The 15,734-nt window shown below is 42.7% G+C and overlaps 3 protein-coding genes across 6 annotated transcripts; 1 reads left to right on the top strand and 2 right to left on the bottom strand.

Annotated features, from left to right (window-relative positions):
• Positions 1-295: 295 nt before the first annotated feature.
• On the top strand, positions 296-3,820 carry LOC135115580 (protein ZNRD2-like). Of its 3 annotated transcripts, none has more exons than XM_064032500.1 (5): positions 296-449; positions 1,160-1,339; positions 1,524-1,608; positions 1,821-2,013; positions 2,165-3,820. In XM_064032500.1, exons 2-5 carry the CDS (start codon positions 1,178-1,180, stop codon positions 2,343-2,345), a joined length of 621 nt encoding a protein of 206 aa, XP_063888570.1. In that variant the 5' UTR covers positions 296-449; positions 1,160-1,177; the 3' UTR covers positions 2,346-3,820. The 3 variants fall into 3 exon arrangements, with proteins under 3 accessions (XP_063888570.1, XP_063888571.1, XP_063888569.1); XM_064032501.1 differs by having other exon boundaries at positions 313-453; XM_064032499.1 differs by lacking the exon at positions 296-449 and adding an exon at positions 522-706.
• On the bottom strand, positions 3,681-7,339 carry LOC135115581 (enhancer of rudimentary homolog). Of its 2 annotated transcripts, none has more exons than XM_064032502.1 (4): positions 7,186-7,339; positions 6,280-6,367; positions 5,769-5,892; positions 3,681-5,159 (listed from the first exon to the last, which is right to left on the bottom strand). In XM_064032502.1, the coding sequence occupies exons 1-4, from the start codon at positions 7,186-7,188 to the stop codon at positions 5,060-5,062; spliced, it is 315 nt and encodes a 104-aa protein (XP_063888572.1). In that variant the 5' UTR covers positions 7,189-7,339; the 3' UTR covers positions 3,681-5,059. The 2 variants fall into 2 exon arrangements, with proteins under 2 accessions (XP_063888572.1, XP_063888573.1); XM_064032503.1 differs by having other exon boundaries at positions 5,769-5,889.
• A 3,173-nt stretch (positions 7,340-10,512) lies between these two features.
• Positions 10,513-15,507, bottom strand: LOC135115577 (histone H3-5-like). Its single transcript, XM_064032495.1, has 4 exons — positions 15,349-15,507; positions 12,219-12,354; positions 11,831-12,009; positions 10,513-11,344 (listed from the first exon to the last, which is right to left on the bottom strand). The coding sequence occupies exons 1-4, from the start codon at positions 15,369-15,371 to the stop codon at positions 11,191-11,193; spliced, it is 492 nt and encodes a 163-aa protein (XP_063888565.1). The 5' UTR covers positions 15,372-15,507; the 3' UTR covers positions 10,513-11,190.
• Between the last annotated feature and the right edge of the window lie 227 nt (positions 15,508-15,734).

Raw genomic sequence — 15,734 nt, 5'->3', positions numbered from 1 at the left:
CTACGGCAAATGTTACTGTATATTTATATGTCATGAGAGATACTTCTTGGAATATACACATACTATTCCTTTTTTTTTTTTTTTTTTTTGGTTTTGCCGAATGAGATGAACAATGCAAGTCTTGTTTTTACGCAATAACATTTCAAAATATCTTGATGATTTCTTTACGTAACTTATGAAAATACATTAAAAGACATAGGAATATATTATAACAACCGAAAACATCTGGTACTAGACTGTAGCATCATAACGAGACAATAATCCGTCTTGAATCCCACATCTCATAATGCAATACAGAACATTGATGATTTCAGGTTAAACATGACATAACAAAGAGCTGGTATGGTTATTTAGACACAGTGTGGTGCATTGGGCAGGTTCGGGGAGGCGCCGCACCACCACAACACGCTGCCGTCTGAGAGGGAATACTTGTGTGGTGTAACTCACTCGTAAGTGAGTCTTGGTGTGTGTGGTTATATTGCTCAGGGCCACTACTCACTGCCGGGTAGAGGCTGATATGACTATCTCTGAACCGTTAGCGGCCTGGTGATACCCTGAAATGAAAGACAGCAGTATACTCATGACTCATTACTCACTGCTCATAAACAAACGTGTTGATTTTACCCATGATTTTACTCATGACTCGCTACTCATTACTCACTACCCACAGATAAAGGTGTTGGTTTCAGCTCTCATTCACTGCCAGGTAAAGGTTGATATGACAACCATTAGTGGCTTGCTGATACCCTAAGACGAGAGGCAGCAGTGTACTCACGACTCATTACTCTGCTCACAGATAAAGATATACAGAAAGACAGTTTGGATATCATGGAAGTAACCTGAGCTTGCTTATTCCAAGAGACAGACTTTATTTATGGGCAACACGTGATACTTTTTTTTTTATCATGATCTACACAGTGAAAGTGAGATTAGTGAACTGAATTAGTCCAAACCCAATCTTTTGTAACCTAGCCGACAGATGAAAATGCTAATGTTATTTCAATATTATCCAGGTTATTGATCACAGAATCAGACACATTTTTACACTACACCTCAGGGCAGACAGAGGCATCATGGCTTGGCTGCAGAACACATTAACTTTAGAACAAATAGAAGTTGATGGACCACAAAATCATGGACATGTTATTGTACACCCCAGGACAGACAGAGGAACACCATGGCCCGACTGGAGGATGAGTTCTCATGGCAGCCACCCTCAGAGTCTGAGCTGAAGGTGATTGAGGCGCGGCGGGAGAGGAACAACAAGATATCCTCCATCATGGGCCAGTACCTGCTCAAGGGGTACAAGATGCTGGCTGTCACCTGTGCCGTCTGTGATGTGAGTAGAATGCACCATGCTGCCATCAGGAGTGGGGTGCTATTTACCTGTTCTAAAGATAGTGAGTAGAGAATAGTATGATAATAATTGTAGCCTAGAATTACATACATATTGTAGCTTTTTCACAATACTGCTGGTGAGATGAAGTGAAGGCACGAAGGCTCAACTCGCTGCATTGTTACAGTGTGTGCTGATGGAGGACCGTCTCAAGAACAAGTACTGCATTGGCTGCCTGGAGGTAGATGCAGATACAAAGAAGGATAATCCTGGTAAGGAGCCTTGCACCTGTGCATGCAGGTACCACTGCTTGCCAGATACATCTCATGATATATGCTCATTAATGTCATTATATCATGCCATATATCATCATCATGTATTATTAATTACATTTACCACTTTCAGTATATACTAGAATCATCATTACAGGATACTGTGATGAGTACTAGATGAAAAACCAGGCAATTGTACAATTTTCCACCAGCTGTGAGTGAGGAGGCTGCCCGTAGGACTGTCCAAGAGATCCAACACAGACACAGTGGGGAGGATCAGGCCCACACTTCTGCCACATCCCCCTCTCCCTCCACCTCATCCTGCCAGGTGCCTGTCACCACCCAGTGTGTTGCCACCTCCACCACAACCATTACTGGCTGCCAGAAACAATGTGCAAAGAAAACGTAAGACTTAAACCCTCATATTTCATAGATTTCTCATTGAGGCAAGATACATTTTTGTGAAAATGCAGCATTTGCATGAAAATATCTGGTGTAATGGGAAGTGTGAGGATGTAGTAGTCAAGATTCATGTTTTTGTTGCACCACTTGACAGATTAACAGTTCATGGCATGGACCTGTCGGAGAATGCAGGGGAGGCAGTGGCTGCACTGCGAGACAAGCTGGCGTGGGCGACAGAGCAGCTGAGTGCCACCACCAGCATCCATGAGGCACAAAACTTGGCAGGTCTCATTACAGAAACATGCAAGGCCATAACTGCACTCAAAGAATTGTAGGTGTAATTTTCCTAAAACTTCCCTCCATAATATATGTGATGCAATAACTGTCTTGGTGGAGGTGTGTCACTCCAGCACCACCACAAGGGTAGTCCTTGATGTTTGCTGCCAGTCCCAAGACATCGTTTCCTGTTCTTTAATGACTTGGGCACAGCAATAGCAGCAGCATTTCCTACGGCTTTGTTTAGCTTTAACCAATGATCGTTCAAACACAGCAGAACACGGACATGATGCAGGTAGTGTGGGTAGATAGCTGGTAGCAAAAATATGTGTATTTTTTATACAATTCAAATTTTCCTTCACAAGCAAGATGGCATCCAGGAAAAGGGAACAGAGTGGCAAAAGACATACTTTTTACAAGATTAAGATATGAAATAAAAGCCATAAAGTCTGAAAAAAAATATAAAAGAAAGCATTGAAGTAAATAAGCAAAATTAGAAGACTTACTTCTGGTCTTTGCATTTTGTGAAAATAAATTAGTTGAGGAAGAGTTTTCAAACATCTGCCTGCATTACTGTAAGTTGCCTTCCCATGTGCAAAGAAAACAGACATTTACATGTGGTACTTCAAATTCCAGTGGATACAATGAATAATGTGGCAGCAGTAGACAAATGTATGAATCTCAAGTGTTTGAATCACCATCAAGTGTCAGCTAGGCTCATCATACGATAAAGTTACATGCAATAACAATGACGCTATTTTTGGGTGGACAGTTGTTGCTTCCACAGTATTCAGTCACACATCACAGATTGATACTCTGATGGGCCAGCAGTGCTCTCCACATGTGGATATGTAGGAATTAGTGTGAGATGCAATGATCCTGTTTAGGGAAGGAAGATAAGGCTCGGTTCTTTGCACCACCCACAACAGGATTGGCATTTGCCTTCACGAGTGTGCTTGGTGTCAGCTTGGCAGTCTATGATGTGTATTTTGTGTTGCATGGGTTTGTTATTATAAATGTTGCAGTCCCTCCCACTGTTCACACCCAGCCTTATGAACTGATTCCAGCCTTGCAGAGATGAGTCATTACTTTGGCCACGTTGGTGATGCAGCCATTCACAGTGATAAACCTTTAAAGTATTAATGCTTGTAGGAACTTGTGAAAATGCAGACATTGGTAGTTCATGCATTTAGGTCAGAGTGAGTTAAATGTATGAACATCAGAGTTATGCAGGTCATCAGTGTGACTTAAGCAGCATGGTGTGGTTTCCCACATCTCTGGCCAGCACTTGTCCCTGCACGGGTGGCCCACACTGCCACACCAAGCCTTGTGCTCAGGAGTTTCATGATGTACTTAATTGCTAATCAGGAATATTTGTATTTTAAAATCTGCAATGAAGATTGATGTACTTTTTATTAAGAATGCTAAATACATAGACATGGAAAAATCCAAATAAAGTTTGATTATTGTGATGCTCTGTGGATGCTTAAGAAAGGCTTGCTTTACTGAAAATAAACCCTTTAGCAAATGAAAATGTTTTTATTATTCCAACTTAAGAATTTCCTTTCACACCAAAGTAATTGCATAAACCATAGCTACGCATTTTTTTTTATAAACCATTGCACATCTTTTTTTTAGTAATTTTCCTTAGTCTACAGTGCATTAAGATCATGAACACACCAGGAGACATAACTAAATAGTATATATCTGCTTCGAGTCTGGCATCAAGCAGGAAAAGAAACAGAAACTTGGAAGATACATCCAAAGCTCTCATTGGCTTCAGAGACATCCTGAAAATGCCAATAACTAGGCCTCCAATTATCTGCTACAAGGGTTCAGCAACCAACACCACCTACTTGAAGAGAGACTGTGGATAGGAAAGTGTGAAGAGGGAGGCGGGTCACGGCGGGTGCTGTGCCCCGCCCTTCCCGCCTTCAGTGGCATGTGACAGTCAGGATGTGATGCTCCCACTATCACCAGCTATCACTTGCCTTGCCAGTGGATTTGTACTGTTCTTCCCAGAAACAACTGGAAATTACCGTGTTTACTGCTGCCACAGGCATTCTCCCAACTACTAAAGGATTGGGATCTGCTGCAGGAAACACAATTGATCTACGTGCCTGGAATTTTTGTTTTATTCCACAGGCTTTCTCCCAACTACCAGTGTAAGAATCCTTTCTGGAAACACCACTGATATGTGTACCTGGAATTTCATTTATCATGTAATACTGCCAAAATCTAATCTGCATAATTGTGCCTGAGTATAACCTCAAGAAACAATGCACTGTACATAAAAGGCTGGACAGCTCTTCTTCAGAAAGGCATCTGCTTGTATAACAGGGTGTGGGTGCTGCAAGTGTGCCTGATGCACCAACTGACACTCCTATAAGTCCAAACCTACCCTGTGTATTTACTTACATTTTAATCACATAAAAATTAATTTCTGCACATATTCTAATTAACATATTTTTTTAAATTTTCCTCATTCCACTATGTTAAATTCATAAATTTGTTACTCTGAATCTCAAGATAGTGTCAGGATGCTGCATCAGACATAATGCCACCACAACCTCAAGGATACAAGGTACATTTTAGTGATTTCCAGGTACAAGGTCTAGAAGCAGCGAGTGAGTGTTGCAGTGCTGGGAGGTTGGTGGACAGCTTGAAGATTGCTCCCAACACAAAACATGAAGAATTTGATGGAGCAAGGAAGGCCAATCCCCCCCAAAGGCTCCCAGGTGCTTGCAGGGCCCTGGCAGCAGCGTTCCTCCTCTTAGTTAGCTTTGGCGGCCTGACGTCGTAGCAGAATATAGATCTTTTCCTTTATCCAGTCTTTGTTGTAAGGTGCATAGGTGTTGGTGCTCTTCTGGTACCTGCAGCCAACATCAGTGTTAGTCTGGGAGCTTTGGTAAGAAAGAACAGCCAAGACTGTGTGTGTAACTGTTAGCATAGTAATGACATGCAGAAAAAGAGCCCATATTGTCCTATCTCCACACATTATAATCCAGGTTGTCTTTAAAATTCTTGTATGATCCTTGCATGGACCACTTCTGTGTTTAGGTTGTTTTGGAGTTCTATACTCCTGAATGGAAAGCCAGGTATATTGTTTGGTGTCCCTCCTGCAAGGGATCCTTTTCAATATTTTTCTTTTAATACATATTTGTCAACACAAATTCCACACTTAGTAATTCAGCGAATGATGAATTTACTAATGATTGCAAAATTATCCTTCTCTTCTTGATCTATCCTCTGAAGATACCATGGCTGTACTGCATTATAAATTCATAAAAGCTGAACTGCAAATAGCTGTAAGCTTCTCTAATTTAATACTATCTGAAAAATGGTTTACTTATGATATGAACCAAGACCCAGGGACTGCCACATGTAGGCCTGAAGGGCTTTCTGCAGCTTCGATTACATTCATATGCTCTTGACAGCCCTGAGCCTCAGTCACTTCCCAGCCAATGACAAGGGCCACTCACACTAAGCAGGAGAGGTCCGCAAGCTGGTCAATGAAGTCAAAGAGCTGTGAGATGTCATAGGTGATGCTTGGTGTGTTGGGGTTCATGCGCTTGAGGTGCTCCTCATAGATCTTACACACACCTGCTTGGGGACATGAACAAAACGCTATTCCAACACTCTCATACTAAAATTTTACTCTTACATTTCTTGCTGGAAATAAAAGGAAAGCCATTTCTACATTTATGGTGTCATGGAAGAAACACATCTTAATATTTCTTGCCCCCAAAGAAGTCTAAATACAAATATGCCAATAACAATGAAAATATGATTGCAAATGAATAATTCACTGCTATACACAAATCAAGATTTGATCAAGGAAAGAACAACTAATATTTAGGCTTTTACAAAAGTACATAAAAGTAAATGAAATTTAAAAAATCAGACACATGACAAAATTCATGAAGCACTTTGTAACACAAGAAGAAACAGATTCATGCCCTCCCTTGTAGAGGACCCTTATCCACAACCAACCTTCCATACACTCGTTGACACTCTCATAGTCAGAAAATGTCCTTGTTTCTGGCTTGGGTCCCGGCTGCACCAGAAGGATTGTGTGAGCCTTCATGGAGATCAAAGGGAAACACAACATTAGCCACCATAACAAATTCACTTTCTCCCCATCTTTACGAACATTATACACACACACACAATTATATATATGTATATATATATATATATATATATATATATATATATATATATATATATATATATATATATATATATATATATATATATATATATCCTGAAAAATATGATTATATGATTTTGGATGATATTGGAATAAGATTAATATTTACATGTGAGGCCTAGGTTAGGTTAAATCAGGTTAGCTTTAAATTTTCTGTTCCTTAATTTCACTGCTAACCCCCCTCCACTGCGCAGATCACGACCAGGAAAAAAAATAAAAATGTCCGGAAATAATGTCAGTCTGGAAATTACAAGGCTAGGGTTACGTCTCCACGATTTAGAACACCGATACATTCCCCACGCATTAGCCCTGCTGGGGGAGGTCAACCTAAACACCCACAGTGACGAGGCTTTCATCACTGCCTTAAGGTCGCGTCCCTAGCCGCCCACCAACACGAGTCTGGCAGTTTAGACTCACTCCATGTTCCTAAGACTCACCCCACCCACCCCACTCATCCTTCATCACTCAAGGACACCTTGGGAATGCACTTAACACCCAGACTGAGACAGCCATTGAGTATCGACACATTGGAGGCGACGAAATACTCCCACCCTAGGTAGTCTGCCCCCAGCAAGACCGGTCCGGGGGCACACTTCCCTTCAAGCCCTCTACTAATCACCCTTCCCACTTATCTGTGCTCGTGTGTGGGTCAAGGGGTGGAGGTGCAGTGGGTGTGCAGGCCGTACCATGACTGTGACGCGTGGGTGCAGCAATACAAGGGTCCTCTGATGCACTCCTTCCCAGACAAGCCACCACTGGATACTGGTCCCCGAATCCTGAGGCCCTCACACCCACAGCCTCATGCACCCCTCATTACTCAAGCAGGAGATAATATTAACCAAACGCCAGGAATTTTATAATTTTACTAGTTTCTGTATGCATAGAAATGTTGTTCCATGCTGTAAATCCCGGAAATAAATATGTTTTCGCTCGTACTGCATAGGAGTGTAAGCGGCCGATGACAGTTTCGAGGGAAGACTGTTGTAAAATGTTCGAAATGCCCTGAGTTATGCTAGGCCTCTTCCTGTCTCCTTTTTTTTTTTTTTTTATGTAGGAAGGACACTGGCCAAGGGCAACAAAAATACAATAAAAAAAATATACGCACTGAAATGCCAGTCCCATAAAAGGGTCAAAGCAGTGGTCAAAAATTGAACAAGTGTCTTGAAACCTCCCTCTTGAAGGAGTTCAAGTCATAGGAAGGTGGAAATACAGAAGCAGGCAGGGAGTTTCAGAGTTTACCAGGGAAAGGGATGAATGATTGAGAATACTGGTTAACTCTTGCGTTAGAGAGGTGGACAGAATAGGGGTGAGAGAAAGAAGAAAGTCTTGTGCAGCGAGGCCGCAGTTAGGCATGCAGGCATGCAGTTAGCAAGATCAGAAGAGCAGTTAGCATGAAAATAGCGGTAGAAAACAGCTAGATATGCAACATTGCGGCGGTGAGAGAGAGGCTGAAGACAGTCAATTAGAGGAGAGGAGTTGATGAGACGAAAAGCTTTTGATTCCACCCTGTCTAGAAGAGCAGTATGAGTGGAACCCCCCCAGACATGTGAAACATACTCCATACATGGACGGATAAGGCCCTCGTACAGAGTTAGCATCTGGGGTGGTGAGAAAAACTGGTGGAGACGTCTCAGAACGCCTAACTTCATAGAAGCTATTTTAACTAGAGATGAGATGTGAAGTTTCCAGTTCAGATTATAAGTAAAGGACAGACAGAGGATGTTCAGTGTAGAAGAGGGGGACAGTTGAGTGTCATTGAAGAAGAGGGGATAGTTGTCTGGAAGGATGTGTCGAGTTGATAGATGGAGGAATTGAGTTTTTGAGGCATTAAACAATACCAAGTTTGCTCTGCCCCAATCAGAAATTTTAGAAAGATCAGACGTCAAGCGTTCTGTGGCTTCCCTGCGTGATATGTTTACCTCCTAAAGGGTTGGACGTCTATGAAAAGACGTGGAAAAGTGCAGGGTGGTATCATCAGCGTAGGAGTGGATAGGACAAGAAGTTTGGTTTAGATCATTAATGAATAATAAGAAGAGAGTGGGTGACAGGACAGAACCCTGAGGAACACCACTGTTAATAGATTTAGGAGAAGAACAGTGACCGTCTACCACAGCAGCAATAGAACGGTCAGAAAGAAAACTTCCCGAGATGAAGTTACAGAGAGAAGGATAAAAACCGTAGGAGGGTAGTTTGGAAATCAAAGCTTTGTGCCAGACTCTATCAAAAGCTTTTGATATGTCCAAGGCAACAGCAAAAGTTTCACCAAAATCTCTAAAAGAGGATGACCAAGACTCAGTAAGGAAAGCCAGATCACCAGTAGAGCGGCCTTGACGGAACCCATACTGGTGATCAGATAGAAGGTTGTGAAGTGATAGATGTTTAAGAATCTTCCTGTTGAGGATAGATTCAAAAACTTTAGATAGGCAGGAAATTAAAGCAATAGGACGGTAGTTTGAGGGATTAGAACGGTCATCCTTTTTAGGAACAGGTTGAATGTAGGCAAAGTTCCAGCAAGAAGGAAAGGTAGATGTTGACAGACAGAGCTGAAAGAGTTTGACTAGGCAAGGTGCAAGCACGGAGGCACAGTTTCGGAGAACAATAGGAGGGACTCCATCAGGTCCGTAAGCCTTCCGAGGGTTTAGGCCAGCGAGGGCATGGAAAACATCATTGCGAAGAATTTTAATACGTGGCATGAAGTAGTCAGAGGGTGGAGGAGAGGGAAGAACAAGCCCATAATCGTCCAAGGTAGAGTTTTTAGCAAAGGTCTGAGCGAAGAGTTCAGTTTTAGAAATAGATGTGATAGCAGTGGAGCCATCTGGTTGAAATAGAGGAGGGAAAGAAGAAGCAAAGTTATTGGAGATATTTTTGGCTAGATGGCAGAAATCACGAGGGGAGTTAGATCTTGAAAGGTTTTGACATTTTCTGTTAATGAAGGAGTTTTTGGCTAGTTGGAGAACAGACTTGGCATGGTTCCGGGCAGAAATATAAAGTGCATGAGATTCTGGTGATGGAAGGCTTAAGTACCTTTTGTGGGCCACCTCTCTATCATGTATAGCACGAGAACAAGCTGTGTTAAACCAAGGTTTAGAAGGTTTAGGACGAGAAAAAGAGTGAGGAATGTACGCCTCCATGCCAGACACTATCACCTCTGTTATGCGCTCAGCACACAAAGACGGGTCTCTGACACGGAAGCAGTAGTCATTCCAAGGAAAATCAGCAAAATACCTCCTCAGGTCCCCCCAACTAGCAGAGGCAAAACGCCAGAGGCACCTTCGCTTAGGGGGACCCTGAGGAGGGATTGGAGCGATAGGACAAGATAAAGATATGAGATTGTGATCGGAGGAGCCCAACGGAGAAGAAAGGGTGACAGCATAAGCAGAAGGATTAGAGGTCAGGAAAAGGTAAAGAATGTTGGGCATATCTCCAAGACGGTCAGGAATACGAGTAGGGTGTTGCACCAATTGCTCTAGGTCATGGAGGATAGCAAAGTTGTAGGCTAGTTCACCAGGATGGTCAGTGAAGGGAGAGGAAAGCCAAAGCTTATTTCTTATGTTTCCTCCCTTCATTCTGGAGGAAAGAGCCATGGGGATTAATTTCCCTCATTCGCTCTGAAATCCCCTCCCTCAAGCCGTACCTCGGTCAGGAGTGTGATAGATAGTACATGGCCCAGGGGTTGGGAAGGAAAGGTACTGATTGCTGTCACAGCCCTCCATCTGGGACCAGGTTTAAAGAAAATTTAGCTTTTGAAAAGGGCCTTCCATAACCTAGGTTTATTAGCTTTCATCCCAGACAAGGACAAAGCTAGTCAGGTCAGCATCCCATTGTTAGGTATGTATATTATGGCAGGTATCTGCCTCCACCTACTGAGTCCTGCACTTGCTCTGGTGCCCCTCACACTCCTATAAGACACCAGCCATCAGCTTTATTGACAAGAATGATACAGCTAGCGAGCATTCCACCTAACAGATAAATTCTAAGAATTACTTCACTAACATTAGGGATAAACAAATACATTTACAAATTGATTCTTTATGAAAAATGGCAGTGAAAAGACTAAGTATAATGTCAGGTACAAATTAGATCCTTTAATTATACATACATATAGAGGAAAAACAAATCTTGGAAATGCAACTACACAACTACTGTAAAACCCCATGAGTAGGATGGAAGAATGCTGCCATTGTATTTGTTAGTTCTCAAAGAGCAGTGAGTGGACTAGTTAGTCTCTTCAGTCAGCCTGGTACATAAATAAAATAAAAAATTGGAAACATATAAAAACATGAGAACTGACCTCAATACATGCATTTTGTCTGCACTGTTATGAGTTACAGTCCTTCAAAAGAACACCCTGCTCCATCCCCTCACACTGTTTCACACATGGAAAAAGAATACACCCTTAAAGACATGGAACAGTTACACTGGTGGATTTTCTTTGCCACTTTACAAATATATCTAAAAATTTATGAACTAAGTGATTTCTCTGAAAATTTAAACATAATACTTCTAAAGTGTGTGTGCCACACACTATGGCCAGCTTCCAGATGGGAGTGGCTAGGATTTTCATGGCAGATGCATGAGGAAAGGTGACAGAGGTAGTGATGCAGAGGAAGATAGGATTGCAGAATTTAGTAAGATACCCTTCCCCCAGTGGCTAAGCCTTGGGAGGAGGTCGAATGGCCAGGAAAGCACCACTAATCATCCAAGATGCGCCGGACCAGCTTCATGTCTGGCGGCGTGATAGTGATGCGACGGGCATGAATGCTGCACAGGTTGGCTCTCTCCAGCAGGCCGGTCAGGAACACCTCGGCACTCTCCTGCAGGGCTTGCAATGCCAGTGACTGAATCCTGCAGTGTAAAGGAAAGATTCACACGAGCCAAACAATGAAAATTACATTGTCATAGTTACGCAGATTTCAACAAGTCATTCATTCCTGCAACTTCTGCCCTCAAAAGACAGAATAAGGACCAATTACTGACAAGGATGGATTTACATTTATTTTATTTCCTCTCTATAAGCATCCTCCATTCCACCACCTTGCAAATTCCCTTGAGAGTCCTTTAGAACAGACATCAAACACCATAGATAGATAGATTGATAGGTGGGAAAGCCAATCCAACCAAAATCCACACTGGCGTTCATGATTTCTTGTGACCTAAATGCCTTTACTTACTTCCCAGAGGTTTAATATCCAGGAATGATCTCTCATGAGCAATTAATCCTCCCTTCAGATTAATTTCTCTAGTATTTCTGCAATGCTCCAAAGAGGACAAGACAATGTAAATCTATACCACTCCACTACATCTAATACATCAACACAGGAGTAAGCAAACCTGAGATCACTACGGTACTCTCCAAGGATCTCCCGCACCAGCCGAGAGAAAGACAGTTTGGGGATGAGAGTGTTCCAGGTGCGCTGGTAGTGGCGGATCTCCTTCAGGGCGACAGTGCCGGGCCGGAACCTGTGCCTGCGAGCTGGGGTGTTGCCGGACTTATTGGGCCCCTTGGAACTCTGCAGCAGTAATGTAGAGGGAGAGGTGCTGAAGAAACTGGCAGGATGGATGTTTGGATGATGAGAAGATGCAGGTGCAGGAAATATAGTTAGTGAAAGGTTGGTAGTGTAAGGAAGAGGATGGGAACATAAAGACTCCCTTGTGAGAATTTTTAAGAGGCAACAGTATTAAACAATGGATATACGAGCAGAATGACCAATTAGTGAACCTTCTTTCTGGGATACAAGGAAGAGCGGCGGCGCTTGGTAGGGGTGGTGGCTGCAGAGGAGGAGGTAGTGGACAGCTTTGGGAGTTCCTCTGGTGGCTTGGCTCCTGCCTTGGGGGTGGAGGTCAGCATCCGCTTCCTGCATGAGTGAGGTGCATGTCAGCCACAAATTCCTTTCCTTCTTGCTGGAAGTTTGCCTACATTCAACCTGTTCCTAAAAAGGGTGACCATTCTAATCCCTCAAACTACCGTCCTATTGCTTTAATTTCCTGCCTATCTAAAGTTTTTGAATCTATCCTCAACAGGAAGATTCTTAAACATCTATCACTTCACAACCTTCTATCTGATCGCCAGTATGGGTTCCGTCAAGGCCGCTCTACTGGTGATCTTCTGGCTTTCCTTACTGAGTCTTGGTCATCCTCTTTTAGAGATTTTGGTGAAACTTTTGCTGTTGCCTTGGACATATCAAAAGCTTTTGATAGAGTCTGGCACAAAGCTTTGATTTCCAAACTACCCTCCTACGGTTTCTATCCTTCTCTGTAACTTCATCTCAAGTTTCCTTTCTGACCGTTCTATTGCTGCTGTGGTAGACGGTCATTGTTCTTCTCCTAAATCTATTAACAGTGGTGTTCCTCAGGGCTCTGTCCTGTCATCCACTCTCTTCTTATTATTCATTAATGATCTTCTAAACCAAACTTCTTGTTCTATCCACTCCTACGCTGATGATACCACCCTGCACTTTTCCACGTCTTTTCATAGACGTCCAACCCTTCAGGAGGTAAACATATCACGCAGGGAAGCCATAGAACGCTTGACTTCTGATCTTTCTAAAATTTCTGATTGGGGCAGAGCAAACTTGGTATTGTTTAATGCCTCAAAAACTCAATTCCTCCATCTATCAACTCGACACAACCTTCCAGACAACTATCCCCTCTTCTTCAATGACACTCAACTGTCCCCCTCTTCTACACTGAACATCCTTGGTCTGTCCTTTACTTATAATCTGAACTAGAAACTTCACATCTCATCTCTAGCTAAAACAGCTTCTATGAAGTTAGGCGTTCTGAGACGTCTCCGCCAGTTTTTCTCACCCCCCCCAGCTGCTAACTCTGTACAAGGGCCTTATCCGTCCATGTATGGAGTATGCTTCACATGTCTGGGGGGGGTTCCACTCATACTGCTCTTCTAGACAGGGTGGAATCAAAAGCTTTTCGTCTCATCAACTCCTCTCCTCTAACTGACTCTCTTCAGCCTCTCTCTCACCGCCGCAATGTTGCATATCTAGCTGTCTTCTACCGCTATTTTCATGCTAACTGCTCTTCTGATCTTGCTAACTGCATGCCTCCCCTCCTGTGGCCTCATTGCACAAGACTTTCTTCTTTTTCTCACCCCTATTCTGTCCACCTCTCTAACGCAAGAGTTAACCAGTATTCTCTATCATTCATCCCTTTCTCTGGTAAACTCTGGAACTCCCTGCCTGCTTCTGTATTTCCACCTTCCTATGACTTGGATTCCTTCAAGAGGGACGTTTCAAGACACTTATTCTTCAATTTTTGACCACTGCTTTGACCCTTTTATGGGACTGGCATTTCAGTGGGGATTTTTTTTTATTAGATTTTTGTTGCCCTCGGCCAATGTCCTTCCTACATAAAAAAAAAAGAAAAAAAAAAAGAACATGCAAAGAGGCTTCAAGATAATCTGGTAAAAGACTTGGTGATATAATTAACAGTACCATAAAGAATAAAAAAAAAGTAACAAAAATAGCAACAAAAATACAATGACAATAACAATACCTCATTAAAAAAAAAAAAAACATTAAAAAGTAAAATAACTGAGATGAACCACACCAGTATCTACTTTATCATACTCTAACATATATATATCTGAAGATAAAATAAACAAAAACACCACCAGCTAACACTGACCATTCCATGCACGGGGGATTAGCTATACCAAAATACATCGGGGCAGGGCTAGGATGTGGAGAACCACACCAGTACCTAACACTGACTTATACAACACACTCAAGTATATCTGCAGGGTTGGACCTCCTCTCTATTCATGAAAAACACATTGCAATGTGATAGAGTACTTACTACAGAACATGTCTGTGATGTTTTCAATGTGGGGAAAGCTTTTGTAAGGCCGTAGTAATTAAATTAATTGCGTGCCGCCTCCAGAAACTAAGTCCACAATCATCCCTTCTGAGTGAAGCTACACAAATTAATAGTGCGCCGCCTCCAGAAACTAAGTCCACAATCATCCCTTCTGAGTGAAGCTACACAAATTAATAGTGCGCCGCCTCCAGAAACTAAATCCACAATCATCCCTTCTGAGTGAAGCTACACAAGCTGGCAAGGGTGGCCTGCTGATATACTCTTAGCTGTGCCATGGCAGGAGATAGGTTGCATTTTTTCAACCTAGGGAAATTTCCCTAGGTACTGTACTGTTATTGCGTGGCTAAGTTACTATCGCATGGCTAGGTTACTAGCCAAGGATATAAGTTAGGTTAGGTTAGTAACCTTAAGGGGGGTCCAGGGGGGGCACAGCCCCCCCAGTTAGGTTAGGTTAAGGTTAGGTTAGGTTAGTAACCTTAGGGGGCGGTCCAGGGGGGGCGCAGCCCCCCCGGTTGGGTTAGGTTAAGGTTAGGTTAGGTTAATAACCTTACGGGGTGTTCAGGGGGGCCGGCTAGGTTAGGTTAGGTATATAATTATTCTGGCGTATTGGTTGAAACTTAAATTTTATCCCCAATTTTTTTTTATTCTACGTAAATTTCTAGAGAAATTTCCTTAAATTTCCAAATTCCGTTTATCGCTCTTTTATGTCTCTCCCCCCCAAAACCCCCGATTCCCCACAGGCCCCCAAGCTTGTTGGGGAGGGTAGGGGGGGTGGGATGGAGGAAAAGGGGGAGGTCCAACCCTGCAGTTTTACCCACACTCATATATGTGTAATCACTGGCACTTAATTAATCCGCCTACCCTTATGTTTGCCAGTATAGGGAGCACCACACACACCCATACTCTGCGTGTGATGTGGTGGCAGGGCGTCCATAGCAACCCAAGGTAACAATCGGCATTACCATTTCACTTGATTTCTATCTTATTTCTATATACACACAGGTTCAATGACTCACGGGGTATGTGCAGGGCGGACCATGCTTGCGGCACTGGCGAGGTAGCTGGTAAAGGACTTCAAAACATCCAGAGTGGAGGATTTAAATTGCAACTTCTTGTGCCCTGTGTGTGTGCCTGGCCCCAATGCTCGGGTTTGTTTTTAAATACCCCCGCGTCCACTGTTGCCACCTCCTGCACGCTGTTTCCTATCACCTCCCTCGTATAACTAGCTGTAAAATATATCTGAATGTTAATAAGTTTCATTTCTTTTTTCATATTGATTTGACAGGTTTTTTTGTATAAGAATGTCTTACGAAATTATAAAGGTTTTACTTTTTTTCTTGCAGAGATTTGGCACATTTCAATACAACTGCCATCCTCGTACGCATTATTTCTATTATCGTAC

The sequence above is a fragment of the Scylla paramamosain genome, chromosome 29 (assembly GCF_035594125.1).
Source record: "Scylla paramamosain isolate STU-SP2022 chromosome 29, ASM3559412v1, whole genome shotgun sequence".
Classification (NCBI taxonomy): Eukaryota; Metazoa; Arthropoda; class Malacostraca; order Decapoda; family Portunidae; genus Scylla; species Scylla paramamosain.
This window is presented reverse-complemented; position numbering and strand designations above follow the sequence as displayed.